At 42.4% G+C, this 19349-nt stretch overlaps 3 protein-coding genes and 1 long non-coding RNA gene across 7 annotated transcripts in view; 2 read left to right on the top strand and 2 right to left on the bottom strand.

Moving 5' to 3' along the window:
* The window catches only part of LOC112214990 (sodium- and chloride-dependent GABA transporter 2-like), a 30787-nt gene extending 27010 nt beyond the window's left edge, over window positions 1-3777 (bottom strand). For 2 of the 3 annotated variants that reach the window (XR_006082943.1, XM_042318557.1), the window contains exons 1-3: window positions 3668-3777; window positions 2419-2635; window positions 635-769 (exon numbers count right to left, since the gene is read on the bottom strand). Coding sequence is in view for 2 of the 3 variants with exons in the window: in XM_042318557.1 (XP_042174491.1) it covers window positions 635-769; window positions 2419-2620 (337 nt within the window). In the remaining variant the exon portion in view is untranslated. The remainder of the gene's footprint in view (window positions 1-634; window positions 770-2418; window positions 2636-3667) is intronic. The other variant, XM_042318558.1, reaches the window with a different exon arrangement.
* Window positions 3778-5015: 1238 nt separating this feature from the next.
* On the top strand, window positions 5016-11342 carry LOC112267790 (protein mono-ADP-ribosyltransferase PARP11-like). Of its 2 annotated transcripts, XM_042318549.1 has the most exons (9): window positions 5024-5433; window positions 5572-5696; window positions 5847-5974; window positions 6154-6274; window positions 6391-6466; window positions 6823-6895; window positions 9405-9532; window positions 9760-9911; window positions 10160-11342. In XM_042318549.1, exons 3-9 carry the CDS (start codon window positions 5855-5857, stop codon window positions 10474-10476), a joined length of 987 nt encoding a protein of 328 aa, XP_042174483.1. In that variant the 5' UTR covers window positions 5024-5433; window positions 5572-5696; window positions 5847-5854; the 3' UTR covers window positions 10477-11342. The 2 variants fall into 2 exon arrangements, with proteins under 2 accessions (XP_042174484.1, XP_042174483.1); XM_042318550.1 differs by lacking the exon at window positions 5572-5696 and having other exon boundaries at window positions 5016-5433.
* Window positions 11343-14306: 2964 nt separating this feature from the next.
* Window positions 14307-19349, top strand: LOC112238398 (protein mono-ADP-ribosyltransferase PARP11-like). Its single transcript, XM_042318538.1, has 8 exons — window positions 14307-14422; window positions 14513-14647; window positions 14777-14897; window positions 15099-15183; window positions 15364-15427; window positions 15722-15852; window positions 18257-18408; window positions 18517-19349. The coding sequence occupies exons 2-8, from the start codon at window positions 14513-14515 to the stop codon at window positions 18813-18815; spliced, it is 987 nt and encodes a 328-aa protein (XP_042174472.1). The 5' UTR covers window positions 14307-14422; the 3' UTR covers window positions 18816-19349.
* On the bottom strand, window positions 16869-17170 carry LOC121845968. Its single transcript, XR_006082939.1, has 3 exons — window positions 17128-17170; window positions 17017-17080; window positions 16869-16909 (listed from the first exon to the last, which is right to left on the bottom strand). It is a non-coding gene; the product is annotated as an uncharacterized LOC121845968 (long non-coding RNA).

The raw sequence follows: 19349 nt of genomic DNA, 5'->3' as shown, positions 1-19349 counted from the left end.
GATTCAGGGCTACTGCTCAATGCAAGCCATTTCAACCTATGGTGTCCACAGATCAATTTATCAGTGAAAATGTCTGTCAGAAACGATACCAGAACCACGCAGGTCCCCAAAACAGGGGACTTGACATCTATTAATAAAGAAGACTGCTACAAGCTCTCACAGTCTCACGTCAAACCTCAAATTTCGAAGTTGTTCCAAATGTCACATTTTTAAGTGTTTAAGGTTAAGTTTAGGCATTAACTCTGTATTTTTAAGGTTAGGCATTAACTCCAGAATACTTAAGGTAAGGGTTAAGGTTTGGGTTACACTTAAAACAAAAATATCAAAAAACACTTTCTTTCTGGATTCGAACATGTTACTTTTGGAACCAAAGGCAGATGCTTACGCCCATCCACAACGCCCTAGCAAAACTAGCAAAACCAGCAAAACCCAAACCTACTTAAAGGTAACAGCTCTCACTGTTGCCCCTAGTGGCTGGTTTCTACATCATCTCCCGTCGTCCTCAGACATGGATGGATGTCGAATACGGACTTGTATCAAGGGTGACCTGCCTGGAAGATTCCCCATAGGCTAAATCTGTGTCTGGGGAACTGGCCCATTATGTAATAATGTAAGGAGCAGACAGAGTGATCACCTTCGAACATGGGACATATCTTCCTCCAGGCTGTGACCCCGCCCTCGCTGGTGTACTGGCCCAATGCCGTCTCCAGGAAGAACACAGGGATACCACAGAAGAAGAGGAAGACAAAGTACGGGATAAAGAAGACACCTGTGGAGGGTTAAAAACACCAGTGAAGAAGAGTGTTTACAGGATGAAAGGTGTGTTACTATGGTAAATGGTCAAATAGAACAGCAGGAAGGATGCAAAGATAAAGCCATTGAGATGAATGACAAAACATTTTGTGTGAATAGACCAAGGAAATGCTTATTGACATTTCAGTTGTGTGATGATGCGGTATTGCTGTACAGTAGTTAGAACATGTTCTTTAGCTTCGAGTCCATGAAAAGAGTTGACAGCTGAATAGATATCCTTCATAAGGAAATGAATGAACTTTCCAGTGGATACAGAGAGCCTTTGAGGCTGCACAAAAGCAATCACAGGCCTGGTATCCTTGTTTTTTTTACGATGCAAATATCTTTTGTTGCTCACAGAATATTAGAGGTGAAGCTCCGCCCACAGGGTTAGCGGACACAAGAGTCCACTCCCTCGGGAAACATCTTTCTTATCTCTCTCTCTCTCTTTCTTCTCTCTCTCTCTCTTTCTCTCAATACAATAAAAAAAACATGAACAGTAAATATTACACTCACACAAGTTCCAAAAGAATAAAGACATTTCAAATGTCCTATTATGTATATACAGTATACAGTGTTGTAATGATGTGCAAATAGTTCAAGTCAAAAAGGGAGGAAAAAAATAAGCAACATAAATATGGGTTGTATTTACAATGGCATTTGTTATTCACTGGCTGCTCTTTTCTTGTGGCAAGAGGTCACAAATCTTGCTGCTGTGATTGCACACTGTGGTATTTCACCCAATAGATATGGGAGTTAATCAAAATGTTATTTGTTTTTCGTATTCTTTGTTGGTCTGTGAGGTCTGAGAGAAATATTTGTCTCTAATATGGTCACATAATTGGCAGGAGGTTAGGAACTGCAGCTCAGATTCCACCTCATTTTGTGGGCAGGGTGCACACAGCCTGTCTTCTCTTGAGAGCCAGGTCTGCCTACAGCGACCTTTCTCAATAGCAAGGCTATGCTCACTGAGTCTGTACATAGTCAAAGGTTTCCTTAATTTTAGGTCAGTCACAGTGGTCACATATTCTGCCACTGTGTACTCTCTGTTTAGGGCCAAATAGCATTCTAGTTTGCTCCCTTTTTTGTTAATTCTTTCCAATGTGTCAGGTAATTATCTTTTTGTTTTCTCATGATTTGTTTGGGTCTAATTGTGTTGCTGTCCTGGGGCTCTGTGGGGTCTGTTTGTGTTTGTGAACAGAGCCCCAGGACCAGCTTGCTCAGGGGACTCTTCTCCAGGTTCATCTAATCCCTCTATCTCTCACTTTCTTTCTCTCTCTCTGTCTCTCTCTCACACACACACACTCTCTCTCATTCTCTGATGTTCACTTACTCTCTCACACACTCTCTCTCATTCTCTGATGTTCAATTACTCTCTCACACACTCTCTCTCATTCTCTGATGTTCAATTACTCTCTCACACCAACACACCAGCTGTCTTTCTTTCTTTCGTTCTTTCTTTCTCTCCCTGCTCTGTTCAGGCGATTCCAAAAAGGGCTGCACATGGGTCAACATCCTGTAAATATGACCAAACTCTTCATTGGTTTCAGTGCTTTCAGACCATGACATTGTAATCCTACTGTTTATTCTGACAGTCAATAGATGGGGAGGTGCTGGTTTACTTACCTCCTCCGTTCTTGTAGCACAGATAAGGGAAGCGCCATACGTTGCCCAGGCCAATGATCTCACCAGCCATGGAGAGCAGGAATTCAGTCTTGTTGGCCCACTTGCCCCTCTCCTGCTGAACCGCATCCTCGGGGCTCCGTTTCTGGGCCTCTGAGTCCACTGGTCCTCCTGGAGTGGTCCCTCCAACCATCTCCTCTTCCATGTTCACTCACTTTCTCTTAAATTCAAAATGCTTTATTGGCAGGACATTTTGTAGATATTGCCAAAGCTCTCTCTTTCTCTCTCACGCTCTTTCTTACTCACTCTCACGCAAGAACTAACACATCTTTTCTCCTTCTTTCTTTCTTTCTTTCTTTCTTTCTTTCTTTCTTTCTTTCTTTCTTTCTTTCTTTCTTTCTTTCTTTCTTTCTTTCTTGCTTTCTCTCTCTCTCTCTCTCTCTCTCTCTCTCTCTCTCTCTCTCTCTCTCTCTCTCTCTCTCACACACACTCCTCCCGTCTCTCTCTTTCCTCCGCTCTCCCTCTCATTGTTAAATCTGGTGCGGACTCCGTGTTTACATCTTCTGTTACTCAGAGGCTCTCTTCAACACAATATGTCCCAATCAAGACAGATTAAGTCTTTGTTCTGTTAGAGAGCCTGAGGCTTTATCCTAATGCAGACATTCTACTCCTCCTAGGATACTAACATTTATGACTAGGCTATTTGTTTGCTTAGTTATGCAGTCAGTCATAGCCTATCTGCACAAATGTATGAAAAACAAGATAATAATTGATTGTTTTAGATATCCACAAGACATTGAAGTTAAGGTGTTTTCCCATTAAGCACATTTCCTCCATGGATTATGTGCAGTAATGTACAATGCAGCAATGCAATACAATCATGCAGATGCAGACTGGCTGTTTAGCTTGAACTTTTATTTAGGCATATGCTAAAATCCAAAAGTTTGCAATTTATTTGTTTGAGAAAAAGGATTCCTGCATACAAGAAGAAAAAGGTGAGTAAGCACTATCATTTCTGTGAATCCTCCATGTGTTAAGCACTATCATTTCTGTGAATCCTCCATGTGTTAAGCACTATCATTTCTGTGAATCCTCCATGTGTTAAGCACTATCATTTCTGTGAATCCTCCATGTGTTAAGCACTATCATTTCTGTGAATCCTCCATGTGTTAAGCACTATCATTTCTGTGAATCCTCCATGTGTTAAGCACAATCATTCAATTATGCATGCAAAATATATCTTACAACTCACCCACTATTTTAATGCAATAGATCCTGCTTTTCCACACAGCTGGTAGGAGTCAATGAAGCAGTTCCTTTGGCAGCACAGATAGAGGGTCTTTGGAAAGAATGTTGAAGTGGGAGGAGGGGCGTGTCTACAAACTCCAAAGCCTTCACATGGTATTGAACTGAACCAGGATGATAGCCTATAACAGCTATGTAGAATGATACAGTAAAACAGCCTACCATTGTGGAGGACCATTGTATATGTGGAAGAGAGTTGACATGTCCACCAGTTTAACAAACATGTATTCAACTAAATCATTTAAATTAAATTAAAGAAAACACTAAACTTTTTGATGATTTGTTTTGCATTTGGCTATCCTATCCTATTTCATAATGTGTTGAATAACAAAGAATAAAGTAGAGACAATTTATTTCAATCCCTTAGTCAGACTCACTGGAATGTCTGGAATTCTTGTCATAATAAGGGCGGATGATTGTTTGTGATAGGCCTAAAGTAAATACAATTGCTCTTCAAATAGCACCATCACAACATAAGTCATTTAGATATGTTTATTCCATACATTAATTCACCTGTTGTGCACTTTCTTCATAATGTATATATATATATTTTTAATTGCCTGGCAGGGAGCGACTGTTCATACTGTATATGGTGCTTTCAAGACGAATGGGAATCGGAAAAATAATAGGTAAAATCATGACGTAGGTGGTCTTCGGGTCGGGAAGTGGGAGCTCTAGAAAGACGTCAGAGTTGCCGTCATGGGGTGCGTTAGTAAATTCACTCTTGGCGTTTGTAAATTCCAAGCATTGCCAGATTGTCCGTTCGTAAATTCAGAGCGTTTTGCTCTCTGAACGTTCAGAGCGCACACTGGACGCTCTGGCCGAGGAGTAGGGTTGATCCAAGCGTTCTGACCTCACGACGGCAGTCAAGCACCCACGCTAACTGGCTAAAGTTAGCTAGCATGCCAGCTACTTACAGACATAAACGAGAGAACACCTCACTCTGACCATTTTTCTTGCTCTTTAGCCGAGCTGGTTAGGCCGTTTTCATGTTATCCAGAGCGTTGGTGAGCGTTGGTGACTGTAACTGTGCTGCTGGCAACAATTTAATTACGTTTTTTTTTTTGCCAAGGTTTACTGAAACGGCATATTCAACAGGGTGTTGAACTAGTCAATTCATCAGTTATTCTGTGCTCTGAAATCGAAGTAGATAGCCAGAGCAAATTTACAAACGCACCCCATGAAATTACGAGTTATATGACCTTCAAAACAATTTTGTTCACAACAGGAGCTCGTTTTTGTTCGAGTTCCCAGTTGTCTGGAATGCACTGAAGTAGGAACTCGGGGAGATGTCATTAATGATTCTAGGAAAATGTCATTATTTTGGTTATTAACTAAAAAGCCAAATATGATCTTGTTGTAACAAATACTTAAGATACATTTCAATTCAAGGAACCAATTTACGCCTAGAGGTAAATTGTTTTGGAACATGCTTGTTCCTGACGCGGCATCATACCTCAGTGGGAGCGACTTGGAATTATGACGTGCTCTGTGACGTTTTTTTGCTACCAGGAAACGAATGTAAACATAGCAATCGGAAGAGAAACGCGAATGCATTCGCATAATTCTACAAAAAATCTCTCGATGCTGGGTGCTAAATACGATTTTGCAGCACTGGGCGAAATGGGGTTAGCTGGAATATGTGATTGCCAATTCTAGAAAAGGTTTAACGCAGTAGCTAGGACTGAGGCAGGCTAATCGCTCGATAAACCGGTAAGATAGCCTGCTATATTTCATGCTAGTAGCTAGTTATATTTCCTATAGAATATATATATATATACACGATGTGATAAACATATTGCTGTGTTTGATAGCAGCTTAGTGAATTGTGTTCGTCTATTTGACATGTAGACACACATCCACTTCGGGGTGCAGAGAATTTGCAACAAGCTGATGACATGTCGGCAGACTGTTCTTCTGCCAACCAGGAAGAACCTAATGCTGTTGTTGGAAACATATTGGTGCAGTTCACATAGGTATTGTTCATAGATGCAAGCAAATTACCGAGAAATATGAGAACAGATATTTAAAAATAAGAAATGTCATGCTGAAGATAAACCTAGCATACTCCTCATCCACTATCCACTATAAGCCAATGCAATGACATTGTATACTGCTCTTCCCAGGTCCAGGCATGTTTGCCATAAGGGCACCTGAGGAGGAGTCCTCAGAGATGGTGGAGGAGATGGACACGTCAGAGGCTGTCTGGTGCTGGTATTACCTAGCTGAATGTGGAGTGTGGCACATGTTTGAGGTACAGGACATATCACTCCACCTATGCATTTCTCATCAATCCATCCTCTTACTTGATCTATCGATCCATTCCTTCATTATTCCATTCCTCCATCCCCCCATTTATTGCATCCATCCACCCATCCCCTCACTCACTCTACCCATCCCAGTCTCATTTGCAATTTGTTCTGGTTGTGGCAGATTGATCCAAGTGCTGCATGCTCTGTGACCAGTGAGCAGATAGAACAGAATTACAGCAGGAATCAACACGGTGTCATGGAGTTTTACACCGCCAAGTACACCTACAGACTGGACTTCTCAGGTAGCAAGAACACTACAGTACTGGCACACATCTATACAGTATCATTGACAATCATTGGATATGTTGGAGTCCGTCTCTAATTGGCTGATCTTTGTTTGTCTTTGTTTTACAACCAGTCATGAAGCAGATCAATGTCACAACCGGGAAACAACGGCCAATCAAACGGGCATTCCACTCTGCCACTGGCTTTAGGTGAGTCTGAGCTGTACCAATGGGGTCACCCACGGGCATGTAGCTGTATAAATAACTCAGACATGCAGGTAGCCCACAGGCCTGTAACTATATAACTAAGAAATACAGAGTTCTGAGTGCTCTCCATTGGCTCTGTGGTCAGTTTCACTTCCTGGAGCTTACTTTAGTCTATTGTGGGTTTAGAAGCATCACCTGTTATATCGTTAAACCTTATGCATGTTGTGCTACATTTTGGGTGAAAATAAAGGATGTGTAACTAAGGGCATTGACATAATAACCACCCAGCAGTTGGACCCAGACCTGACCTGTACCGTAAATGTCTGAATTGTGTATATGCATCTGTCACCCTCGCCCAGGTTCATTTGTGATAATCTGGCCCTGCCGGTGCCCTGCCACTGGGAGAGAATAAATACAGACGAGCCTTATCAGGTAAGGGAAAAGGATGTGTGTGGACAATATGCTGTGTATCTAACTTTTTCAGACAGAGAGCTTTACCCGTCTTTTGCCGGTTCAGGTTACTATCTGAATGGGGCAGGGGTAGAAATACAGGTAACTCCTAACCAGCATGTTACCTGTGTAACGGATGTGAAACGCTAGCTTAGTTAGCGGTGGTACGCGCTAAATAGCGTTTCAATCGGTGACGTCACTTCCTCTGAGACCTTGAAGTAGTAGTTCCCCTTGCTCTGCAAGGGCCGTGGCTTTTGTGGAGCAATGGGTAACGATGCTTCGTGGGTGACTGTTGCTGATGTGGTTCGCGCCCGGGTATGGGCGAGGGGACGGTCTAAAGTTATACTGTTACACCTGCTCAAGACCTAGTCATTACCTGCTCAAGACCTAGTCATGTTACCTGCTCAAGACCTAGTCATGTTACCTGCTCAAGACCTAGTCATGTTACCTTCTCAAGACCTAGTCATTTATCTGCTCAAGATCTAGTCATTACCTGCTCAAGACCTAGTCATGTTACCTGCTCAAGACCTAGTCATTACATGCTCAAGACCTAGTCATGTTATCTGCTCAAGACCTAGTCATGTTATCTGCTCAAGACCTAGTCATGTTATCTGCTCAAGACCTAGTCATGTTATCTGCTCAAGACCTAGTCATGTAATCTGCTCAAGACCTAGTCATGTTATCTGCTCAAGACCTAGTCATGTTATCTGCTCAAGACCTAGTCATGTTATCTGCTCAAGACCTAGTCATGTTATCTGCTCAAGACAAGACCTCAAGACCTAGTCATGTTAGTCATAGTCATAAGACCTCTGCTCAAGACCTAGTCATGTTATCTGCTCAAGCTCAAGACCTAGTCATGTCAAGACCTAGTCATGCTCTCAAGACCTAGTCATGTTACCTGCTCAAGACCTAGTCATGTTACTGCTCAAGACCTAGTCATGTTATCTGCTCAAGACCTAGTCAAGACCTAGTCATGTTATCTGCTCAAGACCTAGTCATGTTATCTGCTGCTCAAGACCTAGTCATAGTCATGTAATCTGCTCAAGACCTAGTCATGTAATCTGCTCAAGACCTAGTCATGTTATCTGCTCAAGACCTAGTCATGACCTAGTCATGTTATCTGACTCAAGACCTAGTCATGTTATCTGCTCAAGACCTAGTCATGTTACCTGCTCAAGACCTAGTCATGTTACCTTCTCAAGACCTAGTCATGTTATCTGCTCAAGATCTAGTCATTACCTGCTCAAGACCTAGTCATGTTACCTGCTCAAGACCTAGTCATGTTACCTGTTCAAGACCTAGTCATTACCTGCTCAAGACCTAGTCATGTTATCTGCTCAAGACCTAGTCATGTTATCTGCTCAAGACCTAGTCATGTTACCTGCTCAAGACCTAGTCATGTTATCTGCTCAAGACCTAGTCATTACCTGCTCAAGACCTAGTCATGTTATCTGCTCAAGACCTAGTCATGTTATCTGCTCAAGACCTAGTCATGTTATCTGCTCAAGACCTAGTCATGTTATCTGCTCAAGACCTAGTCATGTTCCCTTTATAAGTAGAGTAATACATGCTTATGACATGTCTTATAATGCATTATACCTGTCAGTGTTCAACTGATATTCAGAGACATGACGTTGCCACGAGTAGCACTGCAGATGTTGCAGATGAGCGCGGTGCAAGATGATGCACTGACAGAGTATCACAGTGTATCTGCACATGTGCAGGGCGGCACGTCAATCTTCTACAACATGATCGCTGTGGGACAACAGTGGAGAGGTTTCGCCTTGCACTTCAATTCTCTTAGTTGTTGTGGAAATCGGCCCGATATTGCTATTTACTTTCTGCATTGCTGACTACCTTTAAAGGCCAAGTGCAGTCAAAAACATGTTTTCCTGTATTTTGAATATATTTCAACACTATGAGGATGGAATAATACTGTAAAATTACAATAATGCCCTTTTAGTGTAAGAATTGTTTGAAAAGACCGCCTGAAATTTCTGCCTGTTTTGGTGGGATGGAGTTTTGGCCTTCCTGGTGATGTCACCAGGTGAAAAACATGTTAATAGACCAATAAGAAAGAGAGTTCCAAATCTCTCTGCCAATAGCAGCTAGTTTTCAGTTTTCCCTCTGTACTCAGACCACTTCCAGACATTCCTAGCACAATTCTTGCTTGAGAAATTTCTCTCTGCTAAGAAGCTATTTTTGTTTACTTTTGACCATTTTAATAGACAGAAAATCCACAGTAAGGTACTTATTTGTTTCCCAGAAAATGTGATTTGATATTGAGATAAAAACAGCTTTATTGGACCTTTAAGTAAAGTGTTATCAATGTATCTACCTACTCCATGACCCTCTTTAGCCAGTTTGTTTCTTTCTAACTAAAACACTGTGTCATTGATTTGCAGTATACCCATGTCTGATTGACTATTCTCTTTCAGCTTGTAGAATCAGGAATTAGAATACCAGTAATCTAATATGATCTTTATTTCAGCTCGTCTCATTGGCCAGAGATACTTATGAATTCAAGGAAGTGGTCAGACTCTATGAAAGGACCATGTGTCACCCTATCAAATCTATTCAGAGGATACAGAACCTGGATCTGTGGGAGTTCTTTTGCAGGTAGAGCTGTGTGTGTGTGTGTGTGTGGTATTATAATGATGTTAGTATAGTTTAGTATCTAAATTCTTTTGATGATAGCACCTAGAATCCCAGTTTGGAATGATGGTTTGAATTAGATAGGTAGACCTTTTTCGATAACTTCTTAGAGATATTTTGGTTGGAAAACATGGTTAACCTAAATGCTGAGACTGATCAATGCTTTTGTGTTTTTACTCCAATTACTAAAGGAAAAAACAACAATTGCGCAAGATAAAGCGAGTTGTGGACATTGAGGAGAAAATGTTATTTCATGGCACAGGCCACAGCAACGTGCAGGCTATATGCACATATAACTTTGACTGGCGGCTAACTGGGAGCCATGGGGACGTCTATGGCAGAGGTAGATTCCACTTGTGTTGTGTCATGAAATAGTAACTTTCTCACAATTTCACGGTTTTCCAAAAATCCCAGTTAGAGTATTCCTGGATTTCCTGCTTATTCCTGTCTATTCCTGCCTGATTCCAAGAATCTTCCAACTTTTATTTCTGGAAAACCTGGGAATTTTGGCAAAGTTCCCAGAATTTTGCAACAGTAGTTTCAACTGTTCAAACATAGCATTCTAATACTGTCCTTCCCATCATTTCTCAGGGAGTTATTTCGCCCGAGACGCCAAGTATTCTAGCAAATTCTGCCTTACGACGGGGAAACATAACTTTGCCTTGCAGAAGCACGGACTAGCCCCGCCGATATTTTCAAGCGAGCCTCCATATAAGACCATGTTCCTGGCCAGAGTGCTGGTCGGCGAGTCCACGTTAGGCAATCCGCTGTTCTGCCGACCGCCATCCAAGGACATGAGCTACAGCAACTTCTTTGACAGCTGTGTGGACGACCTCGCCAACCCAAAGATCTACGTCATCTTCGACTGCAACCAGATTTACCCAGAGTATCTGATTGAGTTCTACTGACGCCTATGGGGTGATCAGGGACATTATCACACAATGTACAGGGGGTGGATTTTTTTTTACCAGGACGGGATTGGGATTTAGAGACATCAGGGGAGGGGGTCGAGAGAGGAGGGACTTAATGGACGGCCATGATGACTTCCCGCTGTTTGATTCAAGGCCCGACTGGGACTTGGATCATAAGATGTGCCTTAATAGATTACTATGGCAGAACAAGGAAGACCATACAAGAAGACTATGTTTCTATAAAAGCTGTAGAGTTCGTAAAGAGTGGTTTGTCTATTTACTGTGTTTAGAGACTTGTGGGTCGGAGAGGGCGAGAGGTGGCGTATTTGAAAAACAGAAAAGTAACTGCACACTGTTTGAGTGTTCCCGAAATGGATTAGCAATGTTTCAAGGCAGGATCACCTTGTGATGTCGAAACGTTGCGAATACGTTTCGGGAGCGTTCTAACAGTGTGCAGGTATTCTTTTTTCTTTTCCTTTGACTGTTTGGGTCCAACATGACCATAGTCAAGCAAAGCTAAAAAGTGCAACACACTTCTAATGAGGATGTAGACTGAATAACTACTTTGGTGACCAGGATGCAATAACTCACTATTACAAGTGAAGTCGCCAACATAAAGTAAACAAATGTTTGACTTGCCCTACTCCTGTATACAAGGACCTGATTTCATAGATAGACATTGAATAAGTAGGTGTATCCAAACGTTTGACTGGTACTGTGTATAAGGGATATATTCATTGTAACTGTACAGTAATCTGCTCTTGTAATATTTTCTACATTGTAGAATAATAGTGAAGACATCAAATCTATGAAATAACACATGTGGAATCATGTATTAACCAAATAAGTGTTAAACAAATCAAAATATATTTTAGATTATTCTAAGTAGCCACCCTTTGCCTTGATGACAGCTTTGCACACTTTTGGCATTCTCTCAACCAGCTTCATGAGGAATCCTTTTCCAACAGTCTTGAAGGAGTTCCCACATGTGCTCAGCACTTGTTGGCTGATTTTCCTTTACTCTGCGGTCCAACTCATCTCAAACCATCTCCATTGGGTTGAGGTTGGGTGATTGTGGAGGCCAGGTCACCTGATGCTGCACTCTATCACTCTCCTTCTTGGTCAAATAGCCCTTATACGGTCATTGTCCTGTTAAAAACAAATGATCGTCCCACTAAGCCCAAACCAGATGGGATGGCGTATCGCTGCAGAATGCTGTGGTAGCCATGCTGGTTAAGTGTGCCTTGAATTCTAAATAAATCACAGACCGTGTCACCAGGAATGCACCATCACACCTCCTCCTCCATGCTTCACGGTGGGAACCACACATGCGGAGATCATCCGTTCACCTACTCTGTCTCACAAAGACACAGCGGTTGTAACAAAAATGTGGACTAAAATTTGGACTCATCAGACCAAAGGACAGATTTCCAACGGTCTAATGAAAACCGGTGGAATTGCTCATATTTCTTGGCCCAAGCAAGTCTCCTCTTCTTATTGGTGTCCTTTAGTAGTGTCTTTTTTGCAGAACTCTGAGGCATTTATTTGGGCTGCAATTTCTGAGGCTGGTAACTAATGAACTTGTCCTCTGCAGCAGAGGTAACTCTGGGTCTTCCATTCCTGTGGCAGTCCTCATGAGAGCCAGTTTCTTCATAGCGCTTGATGGTTTTTGTGACTGCACTTGAACAAACTTTAAAAGTTCATCATGTCTTAAAGTAATGATGGACTATCGTTTCTCGTTGCTTATTTGAGATGTTTATGCCATAATATGGACTTGTCACAACACAACTGATTGTCTCAAATGCGTTAAGAAGGAATTAAATTCCACAAATTAACTTTTAACAAGGCACACCTGTTCATTGAAATGCATTCCAGGTGACAATCTCATGAAACTGGTGGAAAAGGATTCCTCATGAAGCTGGTTGAGAGAATGCCAAAAGTGTGCAAAGCTGTCATCAAGGCAAAGAGTGGCTACTTTGAAGAATCTCAATTATAAAATATATTTGGATTTGTTTAAGACTTATTTGGTTACTGCATCATTCCATATGTGTTATTTGATAGTTTTGAGGTCTTCACTATTATTCTACAATGTAGAAAATAGTAAAAATAAAGAAAAACCCTTGAATGAGTAGGTGTATCCAAACTTTTGACTGGTACTGTATATATAACAAATATAGTTACCAAAGAAATTTGAATTCTAGGAAAACTAGATAGATTTCACATAGAGTTGCTCCAATTCTAACTGAACAGACAATGCAAACACTGCAGTTGTACTATCACATCATATCATGCATGAGGCTTATAGTCAGCTTGTCTCTGTGTAATGTACAGTTGCAGATGCATTTTCTAAATGAAAGCTAGGATATAGGCCTAGCTAGTGTTGCTAAGCTAAGAAACTGGATTAATCTCTTTGGGGACCGTTTGTGCAAGTCAAGTGATTGATTGCCTGAGTTAACTGAGGCCAAGACCTTCGGCCAAGATGGCTTTTAAAGGCCAATATGTCTTAAAATCTACTGCTTTCTCCTTCACCGCTATTGGTACCACGATCTGACAATGCAGTAGGCTACCTGTATATGTGTACTGTATGTAGTTGATATATGCATGATAAGCACTCTCTTACCCCTTAAACAATCTACCTCCCTCATTCTGCACATTGTACATTGTTCAAGAAGGAAATACCCCCATGAAGATTTTCTTGAGCTGAATTAAAATGGTCTTTCCTCTTAATGAGAGGGTGTCAAACTATGTCATAATGACAGTATTTTCATGTTCATTTAAAGTCATAATGTTGGTCAGTACTTCATGTCCTCTGCTTTGATGTATACACTTGATATGGGCTTGATTTAGGCCTACTGTTGTAATACACTGTAAATAAACAAAAATGTTATGTGTATGTTTACCGGAGCGAGTCATGTTGAATGCAAAGTGGGCATTATTTGATCTATCTATTTCCTGCAAATACTACCAAGGATCATTGAAGGTTAAGCGATAGGGAAACAATGGAGGGAAATGAAATGCTGAGTGCATCTAAATGGCCACATGGCTGCAGTACAACACAAGATTACACCATTTCTGTTCAATCGTATTTGAACAATTGTATTTTCTTAGTGAGGATTATACACATCGTCAGGAGATTGCAAGAATACAATCCGTTTGGATAAGAAGGAAATGCACACATTTAAAAAAATCGTAACTAGCAGAATGAGTGAGTTCCTCCAGTCTTGACTGGAACATCATGGACCAGTGACAACAAAATGAAGAAAGGACCTACGTTTTGTGTTGCATACAGTTGAAGTCTGAAGTTTACATACACTTAGGTTGGAGTCATTAAAACTTGTTTATCAACCACACCACACATTTCTTGTTAACAAACTATAGTTTTGGCAAGTCGGTTAGGACATCTAATTAAACAATTTAAAGGCAATGCTACCGAATACTAATTGAGTGTATGTAAACTTCTGACCCACTGGGAATGTGATTAAATAAATAAAAGCTGAAATAAATCATTCTCTCTACTATTATTCTGACATTTCACATTCTTAAAATAAAAGTGGTGATCCTAACTGACCTAAAACAGGGAATTTTTACTAGGATTAAATGTCAGGAATTGCGAAACTAAGTTTAAATGTATTTGGCTAAGGTGTATGTAAACCTTCGACTTCACCTGTGTATGCAAAACAAGTCTGACTTTACTTTTTTTTTCAACTTTATTGGTGACTCAGACGTTCCATCCAAAAAGCTGATTTATTTGAATCCACAGGTGAGAGTCATACACCAGACTTTCAGACAAGGACGTCCTCCTTTAAGAGGGTGTGGTTTGACTGGTGTTTTTACTACAGCATGTTCAAGCAGTGCTGAACCAGGTCAGGAGTGGCAGGCGAATCTTATCTTAGATAGCTACAGTACCATTCACCTTTACTACAAAACAAAACCTCAGGAGAAGGTAAAGTAACATTTTCCCTCGTATTTTATCAAGCCAAATTGAAGTGGTGTTTCAGTAAATAAGATGTGTGGGTTTGCTGTCCTGATGTAGATGTGGGCTCAATCAGAAAGCAGTTCAGAAGTTGAGGACATGGACACCTCAGACATGCCTGTTATGACAGATTACAAAACAAATCCATGGCATTGGTTCTACCTGGACACGAGGGGAACGTGGCACATGTTTGAGGTAGCTGTCTCTTTTGTCAGTCTAGAGTTAATCTCCCACTACGACGTTGACTTGACGTCTGTGCCCAGTGGTCCATCTCTTACATGTTTGAGACTTTGCTTTGTCTTATAAATGATGTTTTTCTGTCAGAATGATCACATGGAAAGAAACTCTCTGACCAGTCAGGACATTGAAAGGTATTACAGAATAAATCCTAAAGGAGTCTTACAGATATCCACATCCAGAGGCATCAACAAGCTGGATTTCGCTGGTATTTACTTGATTCCTTCTATCAACCCGCATCCACAATAATATCATACAGTATTTATTTTCACATCAAAGGTTTTATGTTGTGAACTGATAGCACTGACTATTTATGTTGTGAACTGATAGCACTGACTATTTATGTTGTGAACTGATAGCACTGACTATTTATGTTGTGAACTGATAGCACTGACTATTTGATTTCCAGAGATGGTTCTGACTGACATCAAAACAAGGAAGCAGACGCCAATCAAACGATCCAACAACACTCACAACACTGGGAATAGTGGAAGGTGAGACTCACTGAGGTTCAATACGTTATGGAGTTCATCCAGATCAAACATGTCTCTGAAATGTATTGCTCCACCTTTAGGCAACACATACTCTGACTTACTGAGAAATGAAAGTGAAACCAACTCACTGGTGGCTTGGTTTCTTTCAACATAACGTTGTGTATTTTGTTTCTTGTTTAGATGCTCTTGTGTTAGTTCAGTGCCCACACACTGGGAAGCGGTGGACCCCAAATACCCCTATCAGGTGCAGATGAAAATAAAGTTAGAAAACAAAAACAAATGTACTACATCTCAGTCTTTGTCATCTCTTTTTTATTTATTTGGGAACACAAAGCAATATATGTCCAGTGCAAAATGGGATCATCTAAAGGGCAAGTTGTTGCTAACTCAATAACATCAGACGTTAGAAGTAGTATCTAGTATATATTCAAACCGTAGTCCATTATTCTGCAATAATATAACATGTTTGTTTACTTATCATTTATCCTGATTTTGTTTGTAATCTGAGTATGATTTCATTTCCATCATTAACCCATAGGTGTTCTGTCTGAAGAGAGACACAGATGAATATAATTATGTGGCAGGCTGCTTAAAGGATGGAGAACTAGACAGACGCATCAAATCCATCTGTAGAATACAGAACCTGGACCTCTGGGAGTTTTACTGTAGGTAAGAGGAATTCTAATTTTCATCATCATCAGCATCACAATATTATTATAATTTTTCCAGAAATACATGGATGTAGTACAGTATACATTTCCTATCTAATTTGGTGGTATTCTATCACTATTGGTATTGTATTCACCATTGTAAAAACTATTGGTCGCTAAATCCACGTGATCACGTGAAAACGGTTGGCTGGTATGCCCTCACCCATGCCCTCACCTGTCTGAGCGGTCGGCTGTGAATGCCCTCACCTGTCTGAGCGGTCGGCTGTGAATGCCCTCACCTGTCTGAGCGGTCGGGTGTGAATGCCCTCACCTGTCTGAGCGGTCGGGTGAATGCCCTCACCTGTCTGAGCGGTCGGCTGTGAATGCCCTCACCTGTCTGAGCGGTCGGCTGTGAATGCCCTCACCTGTCTGGTCGCTAAACCTGTCTGACGCACGGTCTGAGCGGTGGTGTGAATGCCCTCACCTGTCTGGCGGTGGCTGTGAATGCCCTCACCTGTCTGAGCGGTCGGCTGTGAATGCCCTCACCTCACCTGTCTGAGCGGTGGCTGTGAATGCCCTCACCTGTCTGAGCGGTCGGGTGTGAATGCCCTCACCTGTCTGAGCGGTGGGTGTGAATGCCCTCACCTGTCTGAGCGGTGCCCTCACCTGTCTGAGCGGTCGGGTGTGAATGCCCTCACCTGTCTGAGCGGTGTCTGAGCGGTGCCCTCACCTGGCGGTGGGTGAATGCCCTCACCTGTCTGAGCGGTCGGGTGAATGAATGCCCTCACCTGTCTGAGCGGTCGGGTGTGAATGCCCTCACCTGTCTGAGCGGTCGGGTGAATGCCCTCACCTGTCTGAATGCCCTCACCTGTCTGAGCGGTCGGGTGTGACCTGTCGAGCGGTCGGGTGTGAATGCCCTCACCTGCGGTCGGCTGTGAATGCCCTCACCTGTCTGAATGCCCTCACCTGTCTGAGCGGTCGGGTGTGAATGCCCTCACCTGTCTGAGCGGTCGGGTGTGAATGCCCTCACCTGTCTGACCTCACCTGTCTGAGCGGTCGGCTGTGAATGCCCTCACCTGTCTGAAATGCCCTCACCTGTCTGAGCGGTCGGGTGTGAATGCCCTGTCTGAATGCCCTCACCTGTCTGAGCGGTCGGGTGAATGCCCTGTCTGAATGCCCTCACCTGTCTGAGCGGTCGGGTGTGAATGCCCTCACCTGTCTGAGCGGTCGGGTGTGAATGCCCTCACCTGTCTGAGCGGTGAATGCCCTCACCTGGAGCGGTGAATGCCCTCACCTGTCTGAGCGGTCGGGTGTGAATGCCCTCACCTGTCTGAGGGTGGAATGCCCTCACCTGGAGCGGTGGGTGAATGCCCTCACCTGTCTGAGCGGTCGGCTGTGAATGCCCTCACCTGTCTGAGCGGTCGGGTGTGAATGCCCTCACCTGTCTGAGCGGTCGGCTGTGAATGCCCTCACCTGTCTGAGCGGTCGGCTGTGAATGCCCTCACCTGCGATATACTTCTAACTGATTGGTTTGGTTCTGTCCTCTATAGTGCTGTCCGGTTAGAACATGATGTTGAAGCCACTAAGGAAAATGCTGTGGTAGCGTGTGCATGCAAAAGACTGTTTACCAAAACAACAATTAAACCACTTCTGCAAATGTACTTGTGCAACCAATGCAATAACACTTTTGGCTGTACAGAATAATACTACTTGTGATAAACAATAGGCAAAGCAGTATTGGCAACTTGAACATTACAGAATAGTAACAGCCACACAGTAGAACATATGTCTGAAAGCTATCAAAGTAACAGTAAGTAATTAATGGTAATTAACCATTATTTTTGGGGCTCCCGAGTGGCACAGCGGTCTAAGGCACTGCATCTCAGTGCTAGAGGCGTCACTACAGACCTTGGTTCGATTCCAGGCTGTATCACAATTGGCCGGGATTGGGAGTTCCATAGGGCGGCGCACAATTGGCCCAGCGGTGTCCGGGTTAGTGTTTGGCCGGGGTAGGCCGTCAATGTAAATAAGAATTTGTTCTTAACAGACTTGCCTAGTTAAAAGGTTAAATAAAAACGTGTAAATTACACAGCATGTAAAACCCCTAATAAACCCCCTGCATTTCGATACACACACAACATTCAGACATTCGTGTTACTGTCGACAACTAAAAGTGGTCAGAAACATGCGTCTTCTCCCTTCGGACTACGATAATACTCTGACCTGAGTGGGCGGGTGCAGTGTCCAGATGCTCATATTGGTTGAAAATGTCAGTTCTATGATGGGTGAGGGATAATTTAGGTAGGCTGAGCAGCCGAACTAATGGGACTGAAGGGAAACTAAAGGGACTGTGAGGGGAGTTATGTAGAGAGGAGAGGAGCAGGAAGGCCTTTTTTACAACCATGGTGATTGTCTTTTTAAAGGAAAAAGATTCAGTTGGGAAGGATTCAAGGTGTTACAGAGGTCAAGGAGGAGAAGCTGTTTCATGGAACAAAAGTCAGCAACGTACACTCAATTTGTACATACAATTTTGACAACAGGTTAGCTGGTATCAACGGCCATATTCTTGGAAAAGGTAAGTGATGACGAAACAGGCTATAAATTAATATAGTATGTATGACAGCAGGTATAATCTCTCTGGTACAGTAACCCCATTATTACCCCTCTTCTTCCTTTCATGTAGGAACCTACTTTGCAAGATTTGCCTCATATGCAGATAAGTACAGTCCATGGAACACTGATCCAGTACCTCTGTTTGGTGAGGCACCAGAAGGCTTCAGTAGCCAAAAGACCAAAACAATGTTTCTGTGCAAGGTGATAGTTGGGAAAACTACACTGGGAAAGACAGATTACCTCAAGCCTGATGACAAAAGTGCTATCAACTTCCATGACAGTTGTGTGGACAATGTCATGTATCCCAGAATTTTTGTCATATTTGATCCCAATCAGATATATCCAGAGTACTTAATTCAGTACTATTGAAATAAAGATGGAGACAGAGTGACCTACAATGAGTTGCCATGTGCAATATGAACTGTCAGCCTGTCATTGGAATACTGTTGTTTTAAACAGTGGTCCATTCTCAATGGAAATCATTTCTAGTACGATGGATTGTGTACTAGGCTATTGTGGTGGTGTCGGAATAGGGCGGCGCTCAGGGGCTGTGGGTGTTTGAGTGAGAAAGACAAGGATGAGAACCAACGAGTCAACACAGCCCCCTTCATTATCAACGCATTGTGCCGAAAACATGAAAGAGCCATTCCAGACTCTGACGCAGGAGGATTTTGAAAGTTAGGTGTTAGCCAGACTCGTTAGCCTACAGTAGGAAAGGTTGTGGCCTAGTAAAAAAAGATTTTCAGAGCACTGGCAGTAGAGGTCGCTGTTGACCTTGATGCGCAACTGTAGGCCCCTTTCCATGTTTGAAGATGAGATGCTAAAATGCTCGATTTCTGTCAACTCAGGGCAGCCACTCCGCTGTACTGGAATGGAATTAAAACTTTGAATGAATCAAATGAA

The sequence above is a fragment of the Oncorhynchus tshawytscha genome, unplaced genomic scaffold (assembly GCF_018296145.1).
Source record: "Oncorhynchus tshawytscha isolate Ot180627B unplaced genomic scaffold, Otsh_v2.0 Un_contig_1741_pilon_pilon, whole genome shotgun sequence".
NCBI classification, from domain to species: Eukaryota; Metazoa; Chordata; class Actinopteri; order Salmoniformes; family Salmonidae; genus Oncorhynchus; species Oncorhynchus tshawytscha.
The sequence above is the reverse complement of the archived record's forward strand: the minus strand, read 5'-3'. Positions and strand labels throughout refer to the sequence as shown.